We start from the raw sequence: 19,423 nt of genomic DNA on the forward strand, positions 1-19,423 counted from the left end.
GATTATAGTAAAACAAGGAGGAAGTTGAACCTCAGTTTTGGAATTACTGAACTGTGCAAAGGCAGAAATCAATCTGCATGGTCATTAGCACGCTGGAGCCAAACGATTCTGCATTCGCGATGAAAACAGCCAAACCTGGATGCAAGAAAACTCTTGGAGCACAGCTACATGGCTACTTCTGAAGCAGTGTTCACAACCACTGTCTTTGGCATTTGTGTCTCAGTATGGGGGCTATTTGGACAACAGGTTCACAACGAACTCAGCAACCATCTTTGGCCTCCTAAGAAACCAGCACAATATGCTGGCCTAGAGAAAGCCAAAGGAGTCATTTGTGGAAAGATCAAAATAGCACAGCGGGCTCTCTTCTGGGTGAAAACTGAATTTTTCATTAAAATTGGTGGGAGGAGTCACCTCACAGAGAACACATTTATAAAGTGGCAAGGCAACAACTTCCTGTGTCACTGGAAGAAAGTGAGCAGACCTTTGCTTAACTACACTGCTGGTTACATATACCGTTGCATATATTTTGCCATTCCTGTCCTTTCCTTGAGTTCCTAGAAGGGACTCCCATGGACTCTCGTTTCGTGTTTACACTCTTACAATTTAACCACAAGCCCTTAAGTATTCAGCAATTCCGAACCTCCTTCTTCCCCTCACTCAGTCTGACATTATCTCTTCCTGAAGACTGGCTTTATTTATGTATCTCTATATTGTACCATCCCAGCTCTGCAAACTACCACTTTTCTAACATTTTGGTTTTCAGAAATTCAGAAACCTCTAGACAACCATTCAGACCATTTTCACATCCACTGTTTCATCTCTTCATTTCAGTAAGTTGTTTTTAACCCCTTGTTACTTTTTTTTTAACTGCTTCTGAATTCCCACTCCTTAGACAATTCCACCATCATCGTTGAATTTAATCTGTTCTCTCCTAGCAGTTTCATAAACTCAAATCCATCAAAATCATTGACCTTATGCTGTCTTCATTTTAAACTTCTTTCACATTTTAAATCGTAATCTTTCAATCCATGACTAGCACTTGCATCCTTTATCCTTATTCTCCACTCTTCTCGACCTTCACCTTAACCTGTTTTTTTTTTTTTTGTGGTACGCGGGCCTCTCACTGTTGTGGCCTCTCCTGTTGCGGAGCACAGGCTCCGGGCGCGCAAGCTCAGAGGCCATGGCTCACGGGCCCAGCTGCTCCGCAGCATGTGGGATCTTCCCAGACCGGGGCATGAACCCGTGTCCCCTGCATCGGCAGGCGGACTCTCAACCACTGCGCCACCAGGGAAGCCCTTAACCTGTTTTTAAAAATCTGTATTCTCTACTCTTATACTTAATCCGCTTAAAACTGGACTGACCTAACATAGGTCATTTCTTGACGTTGATCTTTTTATTGTTACTCATATTATAAGTAGTAACATGAAACTGCATTTTTAAACTTTTTCTTCATGGGTGTGAGGTGATCTGGCTCCAACATCTCCTCCTCTATTTGTTCTAGGTCTGACTTGGCTGGTCTGGTTGTTCATTTCCCACTTAAAAGACACAGGGTCAGGTCTTGCTCGTGTAGCTGGGATAACCTTTCCAGACAGAGCAACACTAGCTTTCAGTCAAAAGGACATGGGTGGCTGTATTCCCTGACTTCCTTCTTCTAAAATTTATTACTGCTCATTCTGCCCTTCTCTTTTTTGCTGTTTTCCTTCCACAATGCTACAGCTTCTGAAATAACTCCTTGATCATGTACCCATGCTGTGTCACTGTATTTCTATATTCATTCTAGAAACCAATATGATTTTAATTCTCAGTTCGGGCTCATTCAGACTCATTCAGACTCTGGACAGTCCTTCTCCAGCTTGATTCAATGCCTGTCACCCAATTTCTTTCTCCCTTCCGTCCTCCCTTCCTTTCTTTCTCTTTCTTTTCTTTCTTCCTTCTCTTTCTTTCTTTCTTTCTTTCTCTGTCTCTCTCTCTATCCCTCCCTCCCTCCCTCCCTCCCTCTCTCTCTCTCTCTCCCTCTCTCTCCCTTTCTTTTCCACATCCTAAATCTCTGTGTTCTACTTCCTTCAGTGTGCCCTTCACCTTAACTTTCAGTTCCTCAATAACTAAAATTCTCTCTTGTCTTCCTAGCTATAACCCATGTGCCCTCACCTTCTTCTGTTCTATCTGTGCATTTCGCTACACTGTGAGAGACCTAAAAATCTTCTCAATGGTGCAACTATATTACAAAATGATACCAGCTTCTTGTATTAGTATCTTTTAGAATTTGACTCCTCCCCTGAATTTTTTTTTTTTTTTTCCGGTACGCGGGCCTCTCACTGCTGTGGCCTCTCCCGTTGTGGAGCACAGGCTCCAGACGCGCAGGCCCAGCGGCCACGGCTCATGGGCCCAGCCGCTCTGCGGCATGTGGGATCTTCCCGGACCGGGGCACGAACCCGTGTCCCCTGCATCGGCAGGTGGACTCCCAACCACTGCGCCACCAGGGAAGCCCTCCTTCCCTGAATTTTTTGTAAAAATTATATTCATGGTTACATACATTAGGGAGTTATACAAAGGACAGAGAAGGGCAATAACTGTCTAAAAGAGGAAACTTTTAACACCTTAAACTCACAGAGTGCTGTATGTCTATTACATCTCAATAAAAGTGGAAAAATTTAAAAACTAAAAAGATTAATCTACTCAGAGTCTTACTTATATCTACCAATGTTTGTTCAATTATCTGGTAAGATGTACAGGGAAGCAGGAAAAGGAAGAGATTGTCAGTGGGAGAAAATGACTAGAAAGAGAGATTGGGAACGTCTAGAAGTCTGGACTTCATGCTGTAAGAAAATGAGAGCTATATGGATAAAATCAAGTGGGCATATGTCATTTCAATTTTTTAACTTCTAAAAACTCTGCATTAGGAGATGCAAATTTAAAGCTGATCTTCAGGTTAATGAAATTAAATTTATCAAATAAAATTTATCAAGCACCTGTTTTCACAAGTTACTATAAAATAGAAATGGTTTTCCTTCAAAAGACTGTAAATTTAGCCTTATATTTATTAGAAGTCCAACAAAACCCAGTTAGAGGTTGTCACTTTAGAGCTTCTGCAGGACACATGCCAACCTACAATTCAAAGAGGCCAGAAGCCTGTTTTGACCTGAATGCAATCCCTTACTTCATACTCTCTATCTTCTCAGTAGCCTCTTTCCTCTCTCCTTCAAGACTTCCACCTGCTGCCAAGGTTTACCTATTCCACAGGCTCGGACATGGGATAGTCTCCTCCCTGCTGGCCCAGTTTTTGGTACCAAGTATCGTTTTCCTGTGGACCAGCCCCTAGCACAGCCCTGGAGGCACCATCAGGCATTCCGGGAGCTTTTTCTTTTCCTTGACCCAGAGCAAGGAAGGCAAGTGCTGAAAAAATGGAGGGACCAGAACTTGAAAATATGATAGCAAGCGTTGACACAAGACATGATTGATAAGATTAGCAAAACAATATAAAGATATAAAATGTGACACCTGATGGGCCAGAATATAGATATTGTGTCCAACATCTTTTGGGGAAACACCATCATCTCCGCCCTCATCACCCCCATGATCGCATTCCAATCCTTGGTTATAGGCATTCTTCACCACATCCACCTATCAAAAAACAAAGGGGAACAAGAAGGCTTGAAATGCCACAAACAACATGCATTTACATCAGCTATGAGGTGTAATTAAAACTTGGAATGCTTCCTAAGACTTGAAAAGTATAAAAGAATTCTAAATGAAAACAGCCTAGGAAACCATCTGTATTTAAATGAATATGGAAGTATTTTCCTACAATATTCCCTGTTTTCTTTGTGAAATTTGGCTTTGGTTTTTTAATGTTGACTGTGCCAGAGTTCCCATCAACTGGGAGATGTTGGAACCCTGATAAACATCCATTATTTATTAAGGGCCCACTAATAATAAGAACACATGGTGCTAGACACCATTCTCTGCCCTGAGGACCCAACAGTGGATACAACAGAGTATCTGCCCCCAGGGAACTTACTGTCAGCAAATCAAGAGGCCAACACAACTGTGAGACACGCAGCAAGCATAGGGCAGGGGCACTAACTCAGGCAAGAAGTAGATGATGGGATAAAAATGTTGTAGGCAAAGGAAATGGTATTTTCAAAGGGCTATTGTGCAGAGATATTGTCGAACGAATATATAACTCACCGCTCCATTTAAGCGTAAGAATAAGGAACGCCTTGCTCCTCTTAGCCCACTGCCTTCCATGGATGGAGTTTTTTGTTTTTGTTTTTTGCAGGTCCTATGCTCTCATTAAATGTATGTTAAATCAAACTGCATCTTATCTTTCTCTTTATCTGCCTTCTTTGAATCCATCCCTTACTATTAAAGAGAGCAAAAGAGTGCCTTCACAGGTTTCCCCATAGCACCAACAATGGTGTTTATAAGACTGGACTTAGTCATTGGGGCACTGGCTTATACGGTTCGAGAATGTTCTCAATGCTTTTGAAACCCAGTGATTTTAAAGCATGGTGATATTTCTTCATAATTTCCATGTCACAAGTGAGGAGGAAAATGTAACTTCTACAATAGGAAGACACACTAATGATCTCTGTGGAATTCCCAGCAGGTCTCCACACAGTTTCCTCTAGGCTGAGTACTGTGTAACATTTTATGAATAAGAACAATTACCAAAGAGATTTATTTTGTTTTTATTTTCAGAAAGAGGTATAAATCAAATTTTTGAGGGGTACAAACATTTTTATATACCTTCCTCACCTATATTCCAATACAAAAACTAAAGCAAAATTTTTTTCTGGCAAAAAATAATTTGCAGATAGTTTAGGCAAGTATGAAAATCTAGTTAAGAAAAGCACTTAAAGTGGATAAAGCCAATGAAGAAATCAGGACCCAAATCACACAGGCCTTCGCTATCATGGGGCTTCTGAGGTACTTGTAATAGCAGGTCTTGATGTGCCATGGTGCCTTGGTAGAGCAGTGAAAGCCAGCAGACATTTCCCCTGACATGCACACTATAAATTATCACTTTTAGGTTACACATTATTAACACAGCTTTCCAAAGTTTTCTTACCAGTTCTCTGGGTCTCATGTTAAATAGAATTCTTTCTGCATTCTCACTGTCATGTCTACTTTCCATGATGGCCAGCAAAAGCTTGGAGGCATTGTTCTAGAGATACAGATTGAGTTGATACACATGAAAGGTCTATTTCATGGATTAATGATCCCCTCAATTTGTTTTAATTGAGATTATCAGGACTATTTTTTTTTTAAATCAAGCAGAATTTTAAACTGCTAATTTAGTTTGGCTTATTAACATTTTAAAATAGAGTATTTTACTTTATTGTTAACACAAAATAAAAATAATGAATATGAGAGAGATGTTACAAAGGATATTTTAAATATTGGTGAAAAGGAATTTTAAACACAAAATTGAGTTTATATATAATACATTAAAATCTAATCATATCTTCCTTGACTATTTCCTAAATAGGCATTTCTATGATGAAACTTTAACAAGACACCAGTATCAACGACATATTCCACAAAAATGGCATATAATTTACAAAGAATTTAGTATAATTGTTTTAACACGAAACATTAACACACACTAGCAAATCAAAATTTTAAATAAATTTGAGCGATAATTAGTGAAAAGTAATCTATAAAATTCTAAATTCATGAGTTAGAAACAAAATATTTATTGATAACAGTTTACTAGTCTCCCTACATGGTAGCATATATGCAACATTTTTACCATCTGGGTTGTAGAAGAATAATATTTTCTATTTCTGTTTAACAGAGAATAAAAACAGCTTATGTTGTCTTTGGTGTTTTCTAATTTAGTTTATAAATATATTGTCTCAAACACGCTTACATATTGAAATCAGAAATGTTTCTGATACAGCCAATTTATTACCCAAAACGGGTACAACATAGTTATACACCATCTTGCAACGCAAAGTACAATATCCTCGACATTTGGAATGATGTTTCTTTTTTTTTTTTTTTTTAAAGTCTTTATTGAATTTGTTACAATATTGCTTCTGTTTTAAGTTTTGGTTTTTTGGCCGCAAGGCATGTGGGATCTTAGCTCCCCAACCAGGGATCAAACCCGCACCCCCTACACTGGAAGGTGAAGTCTTAACCACTGGACCGCCAGGGAAGTCCCTGGAATGATGTTTCTTTATACTGTGTTTTCAATAGCACTGCCCTAGAATTGTGGCACACTGCAAGATGATAAACACGACCTGGGAGATATTTCTATAGTGTTTTTGTAATATTCACTTAGATAAAAATCTCATCCTCCACACACGCAGAGCCAAATGGCTCTAAGATGCTTCTTAGTGACTCAAAATTAACATCTTACGGGATGAAAACTTAAATTGAATCAGTTGTTTGGTGATGCAGGCATTCACAATACAAATTTTGTTAAAGTTGTGCAAATTAATTACACTGGATATTTTTAATACCAAATTCTACCCAACTATTTTTCTTTCAGAAATACAGCCTATTGATTAAATGGCTAATATTAGTAACGATGATGATAATGTGATGGTGATGATGATACCAACGTCACTAACCCATCCTAAAAAGATGTTAGGATTTTGTGGGAAAGGTAGCATTATTTTTTCTGTTCCATTTTCAATTTTTACAGATTTGTACTAATCCTAAAATTCCTTTTTTATAACCTAGCATCCCATATAAACAACATACCTAAAAAAATAAGGCTCCAGTGTTAGTGGAGAGCTTAGATCCTTAGAGCAATATTAATTGACCCCATAGAATTGAAAACTAAAACCCTGGCAACGCTAACAGTACTCTCTAATGAACCTCACTCAGCAGGCCCAATACGTAATAGCTTAAAAATACATCCGATTTCAGAATGCTATTGGCAATACGGTATTTTTTCTGACCAATCTTTTTCATACTATGTTGGAGGAACAGAAATCTTGTAAATGACTTACTGAAATTTGAATCAGTTTGAAAGTACAAGAGCCTATATATGCTTAGAAATCAAATTCATGTGTGTTAATAGAGGATTTTCTTCCAAAGGAAGCTGGAGTCCTTAGAAGAAAAACCAAAAACAAAAAACCAACAATAGTAACAAAAAACCTACCTATTTATAAATTTAGCACTTTATAGTCCCAGATCAGTTATGAAATATAAATTAAAAGGGACAAGATATATGTATCAGAAAATTCATAAAATGGTATAGCAAATTAGTAAAGTTAAATATACTTAAAATTATAACTGGTTAAGTATAAATTTAAGGGTGGATGGTATAAAATAAAACCTTAACATTTTTAATATGGAATCTCTATAATGTTCTGGAGAATTTATAATTAAAAGCATACTACCTATACCTTCTAAAATTTGCCGATATACTATATCATTCTGTCTTACAAACATTGTTCTCATATTGGCCATTATGTACAAAGCCTCATGGATTGTGTAGAAATGTACACTCACCTCTTTCTTTAAGTAGAAAACTATGAATATTTCAAGTCAAATTCATTCATTTTGTATTTTATACATACCTTGATCTATCCAACTGTCATATTTTGAAAAGGTATATATAAATTATGCCTAGAAACATAAATGAAATTTTAAATGACCCTTTTTCAAAAAAGATTTCCATTTGAATAGCCAAGAGTATCTTTGTACTGTTAAGTCACACACCCCATCATTTAATTTAGGTTTTTTTACATAGGTCTGGATTTGTAAATAATCTGTATGCCTATACTTTGACAAATCCTTCAGTATTTTCCCCATTAAGTTATGTCAATTAAGAGTGAGACTTAGGGACTTCCCTGGAGGACCAGTGGTTAGATTTAGACTCTGTACTTTCACTGCCGAGGGCCCAGGTTCAATCCTAGTAGTTGAGGAACTAAGATCCCACAAGCCTCGTGGCATGGCCAAAAAAAAAAAAAAGAGAGAGAGAGATTTAAAGGTAGAGTCTCTAGGTAAATAAAGAATTTTAAAAGCCTGTTTCTTTATGAATTATGGTTAAAAATGAATTCAAGATATAATAATTTTTTTCTAGTAATTCAAATTAAGCTGTCTGTTATATAGGCCTAGGCTGTTTTTACTAAGTGAAGCATGAAGCTAATTAGGAAAAGGACACACGTTCAATCTACATAAGGATCACCTTCTTTCTAATCTATGAAGATACATACCCAAAGATTATATATATTGCAAATGAAAATAGTTCACTTATCTCTTTGTTTGCTTATTAAGAGCCATTAGCACAATCTCCACATAAGTAGGACATATATATAATATATATTCCGTTATATATCTAAATCTATATTTAGAAACATAATTATAGAAATATCACTTCTATTCTTCTTGGCCATAAATTTACCCTTTAAAAAGTTAAACTTTATTCTCTCTATGATATTGGATCGACCTGTCTTTACAGAAAAATTTTATTTAACCAATGATTTTTAAACCTGTTTAACACTAAACATATGTGGTCTTTAATAATTCATCTCAATTGAATAGCATGCCTTTATATTTGGGATTATATCGTTTCTTGTGTATATTCATTTATCTGTTTCTACTTGAACAAAAAGTTGAAGAAATTTTTTTCAAAATGCCATTGTGCTCCTGACCTCTGATCAATGGAACTGCTGGGAAGTATGCGCATGGTTTAAGTTGAAGCACCTCCTCAAAGGGAGTGTGAAAATGGCTTAGCTTATTTGGGGAAAAAAATAAGATTCTAAGATATAATAAAAGAAAACAACTTTTAGAAAGTAGAGAGACATAAAACTAAAATGCAGCCCTCCTCTGACATAGTCTCATTAATCGTGACTTGCTAGATAGAATTCTGTAGTCAAGACGACTTAAAAATATATGGGATAGTGAATGTTCAGAACCTTTTCCTCCTCTATATAATGAAAAATAGAAAATAAAAGCAGAAGAAAAACAGCAAAACAAAGTGGCTGCTTAAAAAAACTTCCAGTAAAGTACCCTCCAACTAACATTATCTCAAATCTTATTTAACACTATCAGGAATTTAGCGCTCACGGTGCTTTAACTATCCCTTTCTGCCAATTCATTAGTTGAAAATACGATAATACCTTGCTTTTTACAAGACCTACTTGAAGATTTAGAGTCAACTCTGAAAGGGAGTTTTATATAGAGAATGTCACTTCCCCCCCCGAATAGTGGATTTACTCTACCTTTAGTTGGAGCACCAGGTCCATTCGATATTTACCAAGAGGGTTTATGTCATTTAGAATCAAAGCAATGATGATATCAATCCCATTAGATTCATGAGTAGCAATACATGTCTAGGAAAAAAAAATGTTTATAAAATAACACTCTATGTACGACATAAGTGCGCTAGAAGCCATGACATAAAATTACAGAATCACCTTAGCCTTTCGACTTTTAAAATATAATTAAAATTTAACTTTGAGATTAAGTCTAAGATAACTCAAAGGTTTAACTTTAACTTATTCTTTTGCATAGAGTCTATTAGTTGATTAGTATTAGCTAAATGGCTTTGTATGAAGAACATAGAGATAGACATTGTATGAAACAGGTATCTTTTCAATGAACCATTTTAAGAGAATTTCAAAAAACAATGGTTAAGTAAAACACTCAGTCACTAAATTTTAATATGCCCTTCATTAGAGGAATTCCTTAAATTTAGAATTTTAAGATCTGATCTATCCAGGCTAAGAGAATATTCCTATTTACAAAAGGAATGCGCCCCTTATGTCCAAGGTTTGTAAGTAAACTTTATTGGAAATGATGTAGCAACTTCATTTATCTGCTACTTAATGCTAAATGAGTAACAAGTGATGCTGTTGATCACTGTGGCAGCAGACAGGGAATACAGGCACCTCCTGATGTTTTGGAGACATCTTGTCAATTATGGTGGTTGAGGGAAAAGGTCAGAAGATTCCTCAAACTTAAGTGATTCACAGAGGAATCTGACTTGAGAAAAGCTTATAAAATATCCTGAGAGGGGCTTCCCTGGTGGTGCAGTGGTTGAGAGTCTGCCTGCTGATGCAGGGGACATGGGTTCGTGACCCGGTCTGGGAAGATCCCACATGCCGCGGAGCGGCTGGGCCCGTGAGCCATGGCCGCTGAGCCTGCGCGTCCGGAGCCTGTGCTCCGCAACGGGAGAGGCCACAACAGTGAGAGGCCCGCGTGTACCGCAAAAAAAAAAAAAAAAAAAAATCCTGAGAGATAAATGTCAGTATTTTGAAGGTTAGGGTCTACTGTGCTAGGACTCCGAATTTAATTCATTTTATAGGACTTGAAAATCAGGAACTTGTGGGTTGGACTTTGTGGAACTACAGCTTACCACACAGCACCCACTGTCAAGGTGTCTGAAAAATTGAAACCCAGGTAAGATAAATGAGAAAGAGTAAAATCAAGGTGACTCTGAAAGGACTGTTATTTTTCAGAATGGGCTTCGTTTCTCCCTTCATATAAGGAAATTTTTACTCCCCTGACACCCAAGAGAGGTGTTTTCCATCTGTCTTCTACATCTCCGGAGGTTCTTCTGATTGTTAAAATGTTTGCTAAACTTAGAGGGAATCAATTTGCAGACTGTGTCCGGAATTTGCTAGCCACTTTCTTTCTTTCCACACACTTCCAGAGCACGGGGTTCAGAGTAAGTATATTTCCAGAGTATACAGGATTCACGCTATTTTATTATTAATTTCTACTTTTAGAGCTTACCTGATTTAGTAAAAAACCAAGAGTGGAGAATACCTGTTTTCTGTTATACATGATTTTAACCAACAACAAAACCAAATCTTTGAATTTGCATGTATTTCCTTAACTTTAAATCAACAGTTAGGTTTTCTTGTATCGTTGCCCTAGGAGAGGGAAATACAACACAGAGCAAAATCCACAAACTCTCTCACCATGTCACGTGCATATTATGGGGGGGGAAGAAGTATGCCCCTAACAAATTATTTACATCAATAATTGCGTTTTTGTTCTACATACCTATGCATTTACATGTATGTGTGTGTGCATTTTTGTACATATACATCATATAATTCACAATAGAAAAGCAAATTACTTTTTTCACTTTTCTATATTAAGCACTGATATTTGGTCTCAATGGCTTCTTTAAAATTAATATCCAGAAATGTCTGTGACTTGAAAACTCTTCCTTCCAGGGTGGATCCATGCTTGTGATGGTAGCCCTGTAACAACCTGTGTAGATGTGAACAGTCAGTAAATTCCAGGGTGCCCCCCACTTTACTAGTCCAAGTGTTCTACTGTCTACTCCTTCTATGTGACTGTGATATCCAAGAAAATGGAATCAGAGACACATTCTGGAAAAAGGAGTCGAAACCTTGCCCTGGAAAATGTAATACAGTTAAAAGTGCACTCTAGACTAAACCACAAGTCCTCAGTTTTTGTTTGTTTGTTTGTTTGTTTGTTTTTGCGGTACACGGGCCTCTCACTGTTGTGGCCTCTCCCGTTGCGGAGCACAGGCTCCAGACGCGCAGGCTCAGTGTCCATGGCTCACGGGCCCAGCCGCTCCGCGGCATGGGGGATCTTCCCGGACCAGGGCACGAACCCATGTCCCCTGCATCGGCAGGTGGACTCTCAACCACTGCGCCACCAGGGAAGCCCAAGTCCTCAGTTTTAAGAATGGCCCTACAACGTACAGATTCGGTTACTCTGAGACTCTGGAACACCACTTGATTTCTGAGTCAGAACCTATTCATCAGCAAAATGGAAGCACTATTACATATTTCATAAGTTTACTGTGAATATGAAGGAGATAATATACACAACCCACTGCAGTGGAGCCGAAGAAACCAATGGGAGTTGATGCCACAAATCCTAGAAAGATTGACTAAAGATGAAAACTGATCAATGATGAAAAAAACGTATTTAACGTTTTTTGATAACTCTGATTTTTATCTGGAATATTTTCATGGGAATTTCCTTTTAAGGTGAAATTAAATTAAAATATGGCATAGTATTTGTTAGTCCATAATTCAGTCTTTGTATGTTTTGTTAGGAAGGTAAAACTATCTGGCAAAGCAAGAAGAAAGGTCTTTTACAGGCACACAAAGCTTGGCTCCTTCACCAATCTGATCCTTTTGCTGACTGGTCAGAATACTTGTGCGTGAAGGGCTGCTTTCACAGTTACCTGATTTTCATGGCACGGGCCCTGGCAATACTCAGTCAAGCTCTCCAGAGTCTGGTTGACCAGCACTACATTCTTCTCATTGATGTAGAGACCCAAGAGGCCCAGGCCACCCGTTGTACTTCCACAAATGCAGTCCAAAAACTGAAGGGTCTCACAGACAAGGTTGTAATTTGTTTTGTTGTTTTGATTCCTCAAGAAATTCTAAAGGCAAAAGAAAGCATACCTGAAGCATTAAAAAAAAAATCACTGTGATAATTGTTTTTAGTTCTCTCCATAGGAGTGTTTTTCTAACTCGAGAGGATCCCCGTGGTAATGTGGAATGGAATGGCTATTTATATGGAAGCATTTACATTTATTAAATTTCTCCTGGGTTTAAGAAATAAAAGATGCATTTTTTTCCCAAGCATCTATATTTATCAGTATGGTTCATAACAAATATTTCTCAACATCATTGTCTTAAAACTATATACAAAGGACAAAAACAATAGGTAGTAGGAAAAGAAGGAAAAAGAAACTGGAAAGAAATTCATTAGGGAAAGAAGAAATCAAATACTCAACTAAATGATCCCTTATAAACAGTGTAGCTTCAAACAGTAAATGATGCAACCATTATGGAGGGCAACTTGGAAGCATCTATCAATATTTTCAGTTAACATACGACTGCAAAGAGGTTCACCGCATACTGCTTATAACAGCCCAAACTGGAAACCGCACCATATCCATCACAATGTGACTGATTTAATAAATAAATGTACATCCAAACACTGGAATATATTGAAGCTCTAAGAATGAGGTACTTCAATATGTACTGATATAAACATAATCTAGTAATAAGTAATTTAGTAATAAGATATATTAGTAAATGATAAAAGTAAGTGGAAGACCATTATATTGTGTGTGTATTTTTTTAAAGGTTTACATGTACAGATCAGTATGCTTATATGTGCATAAAAATGTCTGGAAGGAAACACAACCTGTTAGAGTGATTTCGAGACCTTGCCCGCTTGCTGACAGATGCGGTCCAGTAGCTGGAGCAGCTGGGGCCCCGCAGGAACTGAATCGGCAGCCAGTGGGGGGACCCTCTCTAGAACCAAGTCTATCGAGAGATTATGCATTCTGTCCACTCAATGCCATGGATAAGCATCCCCACGGTCTCAGTGCTCCTGCTAGAGGTGAGAGGTTACAGCAAACTATATGACAGCATAGAGGAGTTTCCATATGTATTGCTGAGGGAATAAGAATCTTACCGATCTTCTTTAAAGAACCAACTTCTGCAGAGGGCAGACAGCAGAAGCAAGAACTACAATCCTGCAGCCTGTGGAACAAACACCACATTCACAGAAAGATAGACAAGATGAAAAGGCAGAGGGCTATGTACCAGATGAAGGAACAAGATAAAACCCCAGAAAAACAATTAAATGAAGTGGAGACAGGCAACCTTCCAGAAAAAGAATTCAGAATAACAATAGTGAACATGATCCAGGACCTCGGGAAAGGAATGGAGGCAAAGATCGAGAAGATGAAAGAAATGTTTAACAAAGACCCAGAAGAATTAAAGAACAAACAAACAGAGATGAACAATACAATAACTGAAATGAAAACTACACTAGAGGGAATCAATAGCAGAATAATTGAGGCAGAAGAACAGATAAGTAACCTGGATGACAGAATGGTGGAACTCACTGCTGCGGAACAGAATAAATAAAAAAGAATGAAAAGAAATGAAGACAGACTAAGAGACCTCTGGGACAACATTAAACGCAACAACATTCGCATTATAGGGGTCCAGAATGAGAAGAGAGAGAAAAAGGACCAAAGAAAATATTTGGGGAGATTATAGTCGAAAACATCCCTAACATGGGAAAGGAAATAGCCACCCAAGTCCAGGAAGCGCAGAGAGTTCCATATAGGATAAACCCAAGGAGAAACACACTGAGACACACACTAATCAAATTGGCAAAAATTAAAGACAAAGAAAAATTATTAAAAGCAGCAAGGGAAAAATGACAACATACAAGGGAATTCCCATAAGATTAACAGCTGATTTCTCAGCAGAAACTCTACAAGCCAGAAAGCAGTGGCATGATATACTTAAAGTGATGAAAGGGAAGAACCTACAACCAAGATTACTCTTACCCGGCAAGGATCTAATTCAGATTCGAAGGAGAAATCAAAAGATTTACAGACAAGCAAAAGCTAAGAGAATTCAGCACCACCAAACCAGCACTAAAACAAATGCTAAAGGAACTTCTCTAAGTGGGAAACACAAGAGAAGAAAAGGACCTACAAAAACAAACCCAAAACAATTAAGTAAATGGTCATAGGAACATACATATCGATAATTACCTTAAACGTGAATGGATTAAATGCTCCAGCCAAAAGGCACAGGCTTGCTGAATGGATACAAAAACAAGACCCATATATATGCTGTCTACAAGAGACCCACTTCAGACCTAGGGAAACATTCAGACTGAAAGTGAGGGGATGGAAAAAGATAGTCCATGCAAATGGAAATCAAAAGAAAGATGGAGTAGCAATACTCATATCAGATAAAATAGGCTTCAAAATAAAAAATGTTACAAGAGACAAGGAAGGACACTACATAAGGATCAGGGGATCAATCCAAGAAGAAGATATAACAATTATAAATATATATGCACCCAACATAGGAGCACCTCAATACATAAGGCAACTGCCAACAGCTGTTAAAGAGGAAATCAACAGTAACACAATAATAGTGGGGGACTTGAACACCTCATTTACACCAATGGACAGATCATCCAAAATGAAAATAAATAAGGAAACAGAAGCTTTAAATGACACAACAGACTAGATAGATTTAATTGATATTTATAGGACATTCCATCCAAAAACAGCAGATGACACTTTCTTCTCAAGTGCACACAGAACATTCTCCAGGATAGATCACATCTTGGGTCACAAATCAAGCCTCAGTAAATTTAAGAAAATGGAAATCATATCAAGCATCTTTTCTGACTACAACACTATGAGATCAGAAATCAATTACAGGGAAAAAAAAGTAAAAAACATAAACACATGGAGGCTAAACAATACGTTACTAAATAACCAAGAGATCACTGAAGAAATCAAAGAGGAAATAAAAAAATACCTAGAGACAAATGACAATGAAAACAGAAAAATCCAAAACCTGTGGGATGCAGCAAAAGCAGTTCTAAGAAGGAAGTATATAGCTATACAAGTCTACCTCAAGAAACAAGAAAAATCTCAAATAATCTAACCTTACACCTAAACGAACTAGAGAAAGAACAAACAAAACCCAAAATTAGCAGAAGGAAAGAAATCATAAAGATCAGAGAAGAAATAAATGAAATAGAAACAAAGAAAACAATAGCAAAGATCAATAAAACTGAAAGCTGGTTCTTTGAGAAGATAAACAAAATTGATAAACCATTAGCCAGACTCATCAAGAAAAAGAGGGAGAGGACTCAAATTAATAAAATTAGAAATGAAAAAGGAGAAGTTACAACAGACACCGCAGAAATACAAAGCATGCTAAGAGACCACTACAAGCAACTCTATGCCAGTAAAATGGACAACCTGGAAGAAATGGACAAATTCTTAGAAAGGTATAAGCTTCCAAGAGTGAACTAGGAAGAAGTAGAAAATATGAACAGACCAAAAACAAGCAATGAAATTGAAACTGTGATAAAAAATCTTCCAAGAAACAAAAGTCCAGGACCAGACGGCTTCACAGGTGAATTCTATCAAACATTTAGAGAAGAGCTCACACCCATCCTTCTCAAACTCTTCCAAAAAATTGCAGAGGAAGGAACACTCCCAAACTCATTCTATGAGGCCACCATCACCCTGATACCAAAACCAGACAAAGATACAACAAAAACAAAAAATTACAGACGAATATCACTGATGAATATAGATGCAAAACTCCTCAACAAAATACTAGCAACAGAATCCAACAACACATTAAAATGATCATACACCATGACCAAGTGGGGTTATCCCAAGGATGTAAGGACTCTTCAATATACGCAAATCAATTAATGTGATACACCACTTTAACAAATTGAAGAATAAAAACCATATGATCATCTCAATAGATGCAGAAAAAGCTTTTGACAAAATTCAACACACATTTACGATAAAAACCGTCCAGAAAGTGGGCATAGAGGGAACCTACCTCAACATAATACAGGCCATATATGACAAACCCACAGCAAACATCATTCTCAATGGTGAAAAACTGAAAGCATTTCCTCTAAGATCAGGAAGAAGACAAGGATGTCCACTCTCGCCACTTTTATTCAACATAGTTTTGGAAGTCCTAGTCACAGCAATCAGAGAAGAAAAAGAAATAAAAGGAACACAAATTGGAAAAGAAGAAGTAAAACTGTCACTGTTTGCAGATGACATGATACTATACACAGAAAATCCTAAAGATGCCACCAGAAAACTACTAGAGCTAATCAATGAATCTGGTAAAGTTGCAGGATACAAAATTAATGCACAGAAATCTCTTGCATTCCTATAAACTAATGATGAAAAATCTGAAAGAGAAATTATGGAAACACTCCCATTTACCACTGCAACAAAAAGAACAAAATAACTAGGAATAAACCGACCTAGGGAGACAAAAGACCTGTATGCAGAAAACTATAAGACACTGATGAAAGAAATTAAAGATGATACCAACAGATGGAGAGATATACCATGTTCTTGGATTGGAAGAATCAATATTCTGAAAATGACTATACTACCCAAAGCAATCTACAGATTCAATGCAATCCCTCTCAAATTACCAATGGCATTTTTCACAGGACTAGAACAAAATATCTTAAAATTTGTATGGAGACACAAAAGACCCAGAATAGCCAAAGTAGTGTTGAGGGAAAAAAACGGAGCTGGAGGAATCAGACTCCCTGACTTCACACTATACTATGAAGCTACAGTAATCAAGACAATATGGTACTGGCACAAAAACAGAATCATAGATCAAAGGAAGAAGATAGAAAGCCCAGAGATAAACCCACACACCTATGGTCAACTAATCTATGACAAAGGAGGCAAGGATATACAATGGAGAAAAGAGAGTCTCTTCAATAAGTGGTGCTGGGAAAACTGGACAGCTACATGAAAAGAATCAAATTAGAACACTCCCTAACACCATACACAAATATAAACTCAAAGTGGATTCGAGACCTAAATGTAAGACCAGACACTATAAAACTCGTAGAGGAAGACATAGGAAGAACACACTTTGACATAAATCACAGCAAGATCTTTTTCGATCCACCTCCTATAGTAATGGAAATAAAAACAAAAGTAAACAAATGGGACCTAATGAAACTTGAAAGCTTTTGCACAGCAAAGGAAACCATAAACAAAATATAAAGACAACCTCCAGAATGGGAGAAAATTTTTGCAAACGAATCAATGGACAAAGGATTAATCTCCAAAATATATAAACAGCTCATGCAGCTCAATATTAAAAAAACAAACAACCCAATCCAAAAATGGGCAGAAGACCTAAATAGACATTTCTGTAAAGAAGACATAGAGATGGCCAAGAAGCACATGAAAAGCTGCTCAACATCACTAATTATTAGAGAAATGCAAATCAAAACTACAATGAGGTATCACCTCACACCAGTTAGAATGGGCATCATCAGAAAATCTACAAACAACAAATGCTGGAGAGGGTGTGGAGATAAGGGAACCCTCTTGCACTGTTGGTGGGACTGTAAATTGATACAGGCACTATGGAGAACAGTATGGAGGTTCCTTAAAAAACTAAAAATAGAATTACCATAGGACCCAGCAATCCCACTACTGGGCATATACCCAGAGGAAACCATAATTCAAGAAGACACATGCATCCCAATGTTCATTGCAACACTATTTACAATAGGCAGGTCATGGAAGCAACCTAAATGCCCACTGACAGACGAATGGATAAAGAAGATGTGGTATATATATATACAATGGAATATTTCAGCCATAAAAAGGAATGAAATTGGGTCATTTGTTGAGACGTGGATGGATCTAGAGACTGTCCTACAGAGTAAAGTAAGTCCAAAAGAGAAAAACAAATATCGTATATTAACGCATATATGTGGAACCTAGAGAAATGGTACAGATGAACCGGTCGGCAGGGGAGAAGTTGAGACACAGATGTAGAGAACAAACGTATGGACACCAAGGGGGGAAAGCTGCGGGGGGATGGGGGTGGTGGTGTGATGAATTGGGAGATTGGGATTGACATGTATACACTGATGTGTATAAAACTGATGACTCATAAGAACCTGCTGTATAAACAAACAAAAAAAAAAGTGATTTCATGGGGGAATAAACCTGGTGAAAGGGTAAGCAAAGATGGAAACTTTTATTTTATTTTATTACTTATTTTCACAAATTTAATTTACTATTTAATTCATTTGAATTCATTTCTACCATTTATTCTATTTCCTTTTAGTTTGCATTTGTGATTTTTTTTCAATTTTTTGTATTGTGGCAAGATATACATAAAATTTACTCTTAACCATTTCTAAGTGTACACAGTCCGGTGGTATTAAACATATTCATAATGTTTAGCTACCATGTCCATCATCCATTTCTATAACTACTTTCATCTTTGTAAAACTAAAACTCTACACCTATTAACAACTCCATATTCTCCCTCTCCCTAGCCTTTGACAACCACCCTTCTACTTTCTGTCTTCATTATTTTGACTACTCTATCTCATATAAGTGGAATCACACAATATTTGTCTTTTTGTGTGTCTTATTTCACTTAGCATAATGTCCCCAGTTTCATACATGTTGTAGCGCATGTCAGAACTCCCCTCCTTGTTAAGGCTGAATGATATTATATTTTTTGTACACACTCCATTTTGTGTACCCATTCATCTGTTAATGGACACTGGGGCTGCTTCTACATATTAGATATTGTGAATAATTCTAACACTGATTCATAATAAAACAAAACTCTTTTATAAGTAGCATTTTCCAAATTGTTTGATCCCACATTCCTATCAGTAAAATGTTTGATCAGATACTACACATCCACTTCCCACATGGACAGACCACATGGGTCAGGATAAGTGCACAGGCACATATTCAATATCTCCCCTCTGCAAATAAAGCTTCTGGTCTTTTCCTGCTGACAGTTCTGCAGCAGCTCTCTCCAAGTTGTGGTGGGGTGGTCCACAAGAGTCATGGCTTCCGCCATTCATTAATTCCTGAGGGTCTCATCTCCTTGGAGGATATTCAATCCAATTAATATGA

General features: G+C 37.2%; 1 protein-coding gene across 3 annotated transcripts in view; it reads right to left on the reverse strand.

The window, feature by feature from the left end:
* The window catches only part of ITPR2 (inositol 1,4,5-trisphosphate receptor type 2), a 527,727-nt gene that overhangs the window by 141,574 nt on the left and 366,730 nt on the right, over positions 1-19,423 (reverse strand). For all 3 annotated transcript variants that reach the window (XM_060024473.1, XM_060024471.1, XM_060024470.1), the window contains 4 exons: positions 12,140-12,340; positions 9,186-9,296; positions 5,072-5,167; positions 3,499-3,621 (listed from right to left, as the gene is read on the reverse strand). In XM_060024473.1, coding sequence (XP_059880456.1) covers positions 3,499-3,621; positions 5,072-5,167; positions 9,186-9,296; positions 12,140-12,340 — 531 coding nt within the window. The remainder of the gene's footprint in view (positions 1-3,498; positions 3,622-5,071; positions 5,168-9,185; positions 9,297-12,139; positions 12,341-19,423) is intronic.

The sequence above is a fragment of the Delphinus delphis genome, chromosome 11 (genome assembly GCF_949987515.2).
Source record: "Delphinus delphis chromosome 11, mDelDel1.2, whole genome shotgun sequence".
Classification (NCBI taxonomy): Eukaryota; Metazoa; Chordata; class Mammalia; order Artiodactyla; family Delphinidae; genus Delphinus; species Delphinus delphis.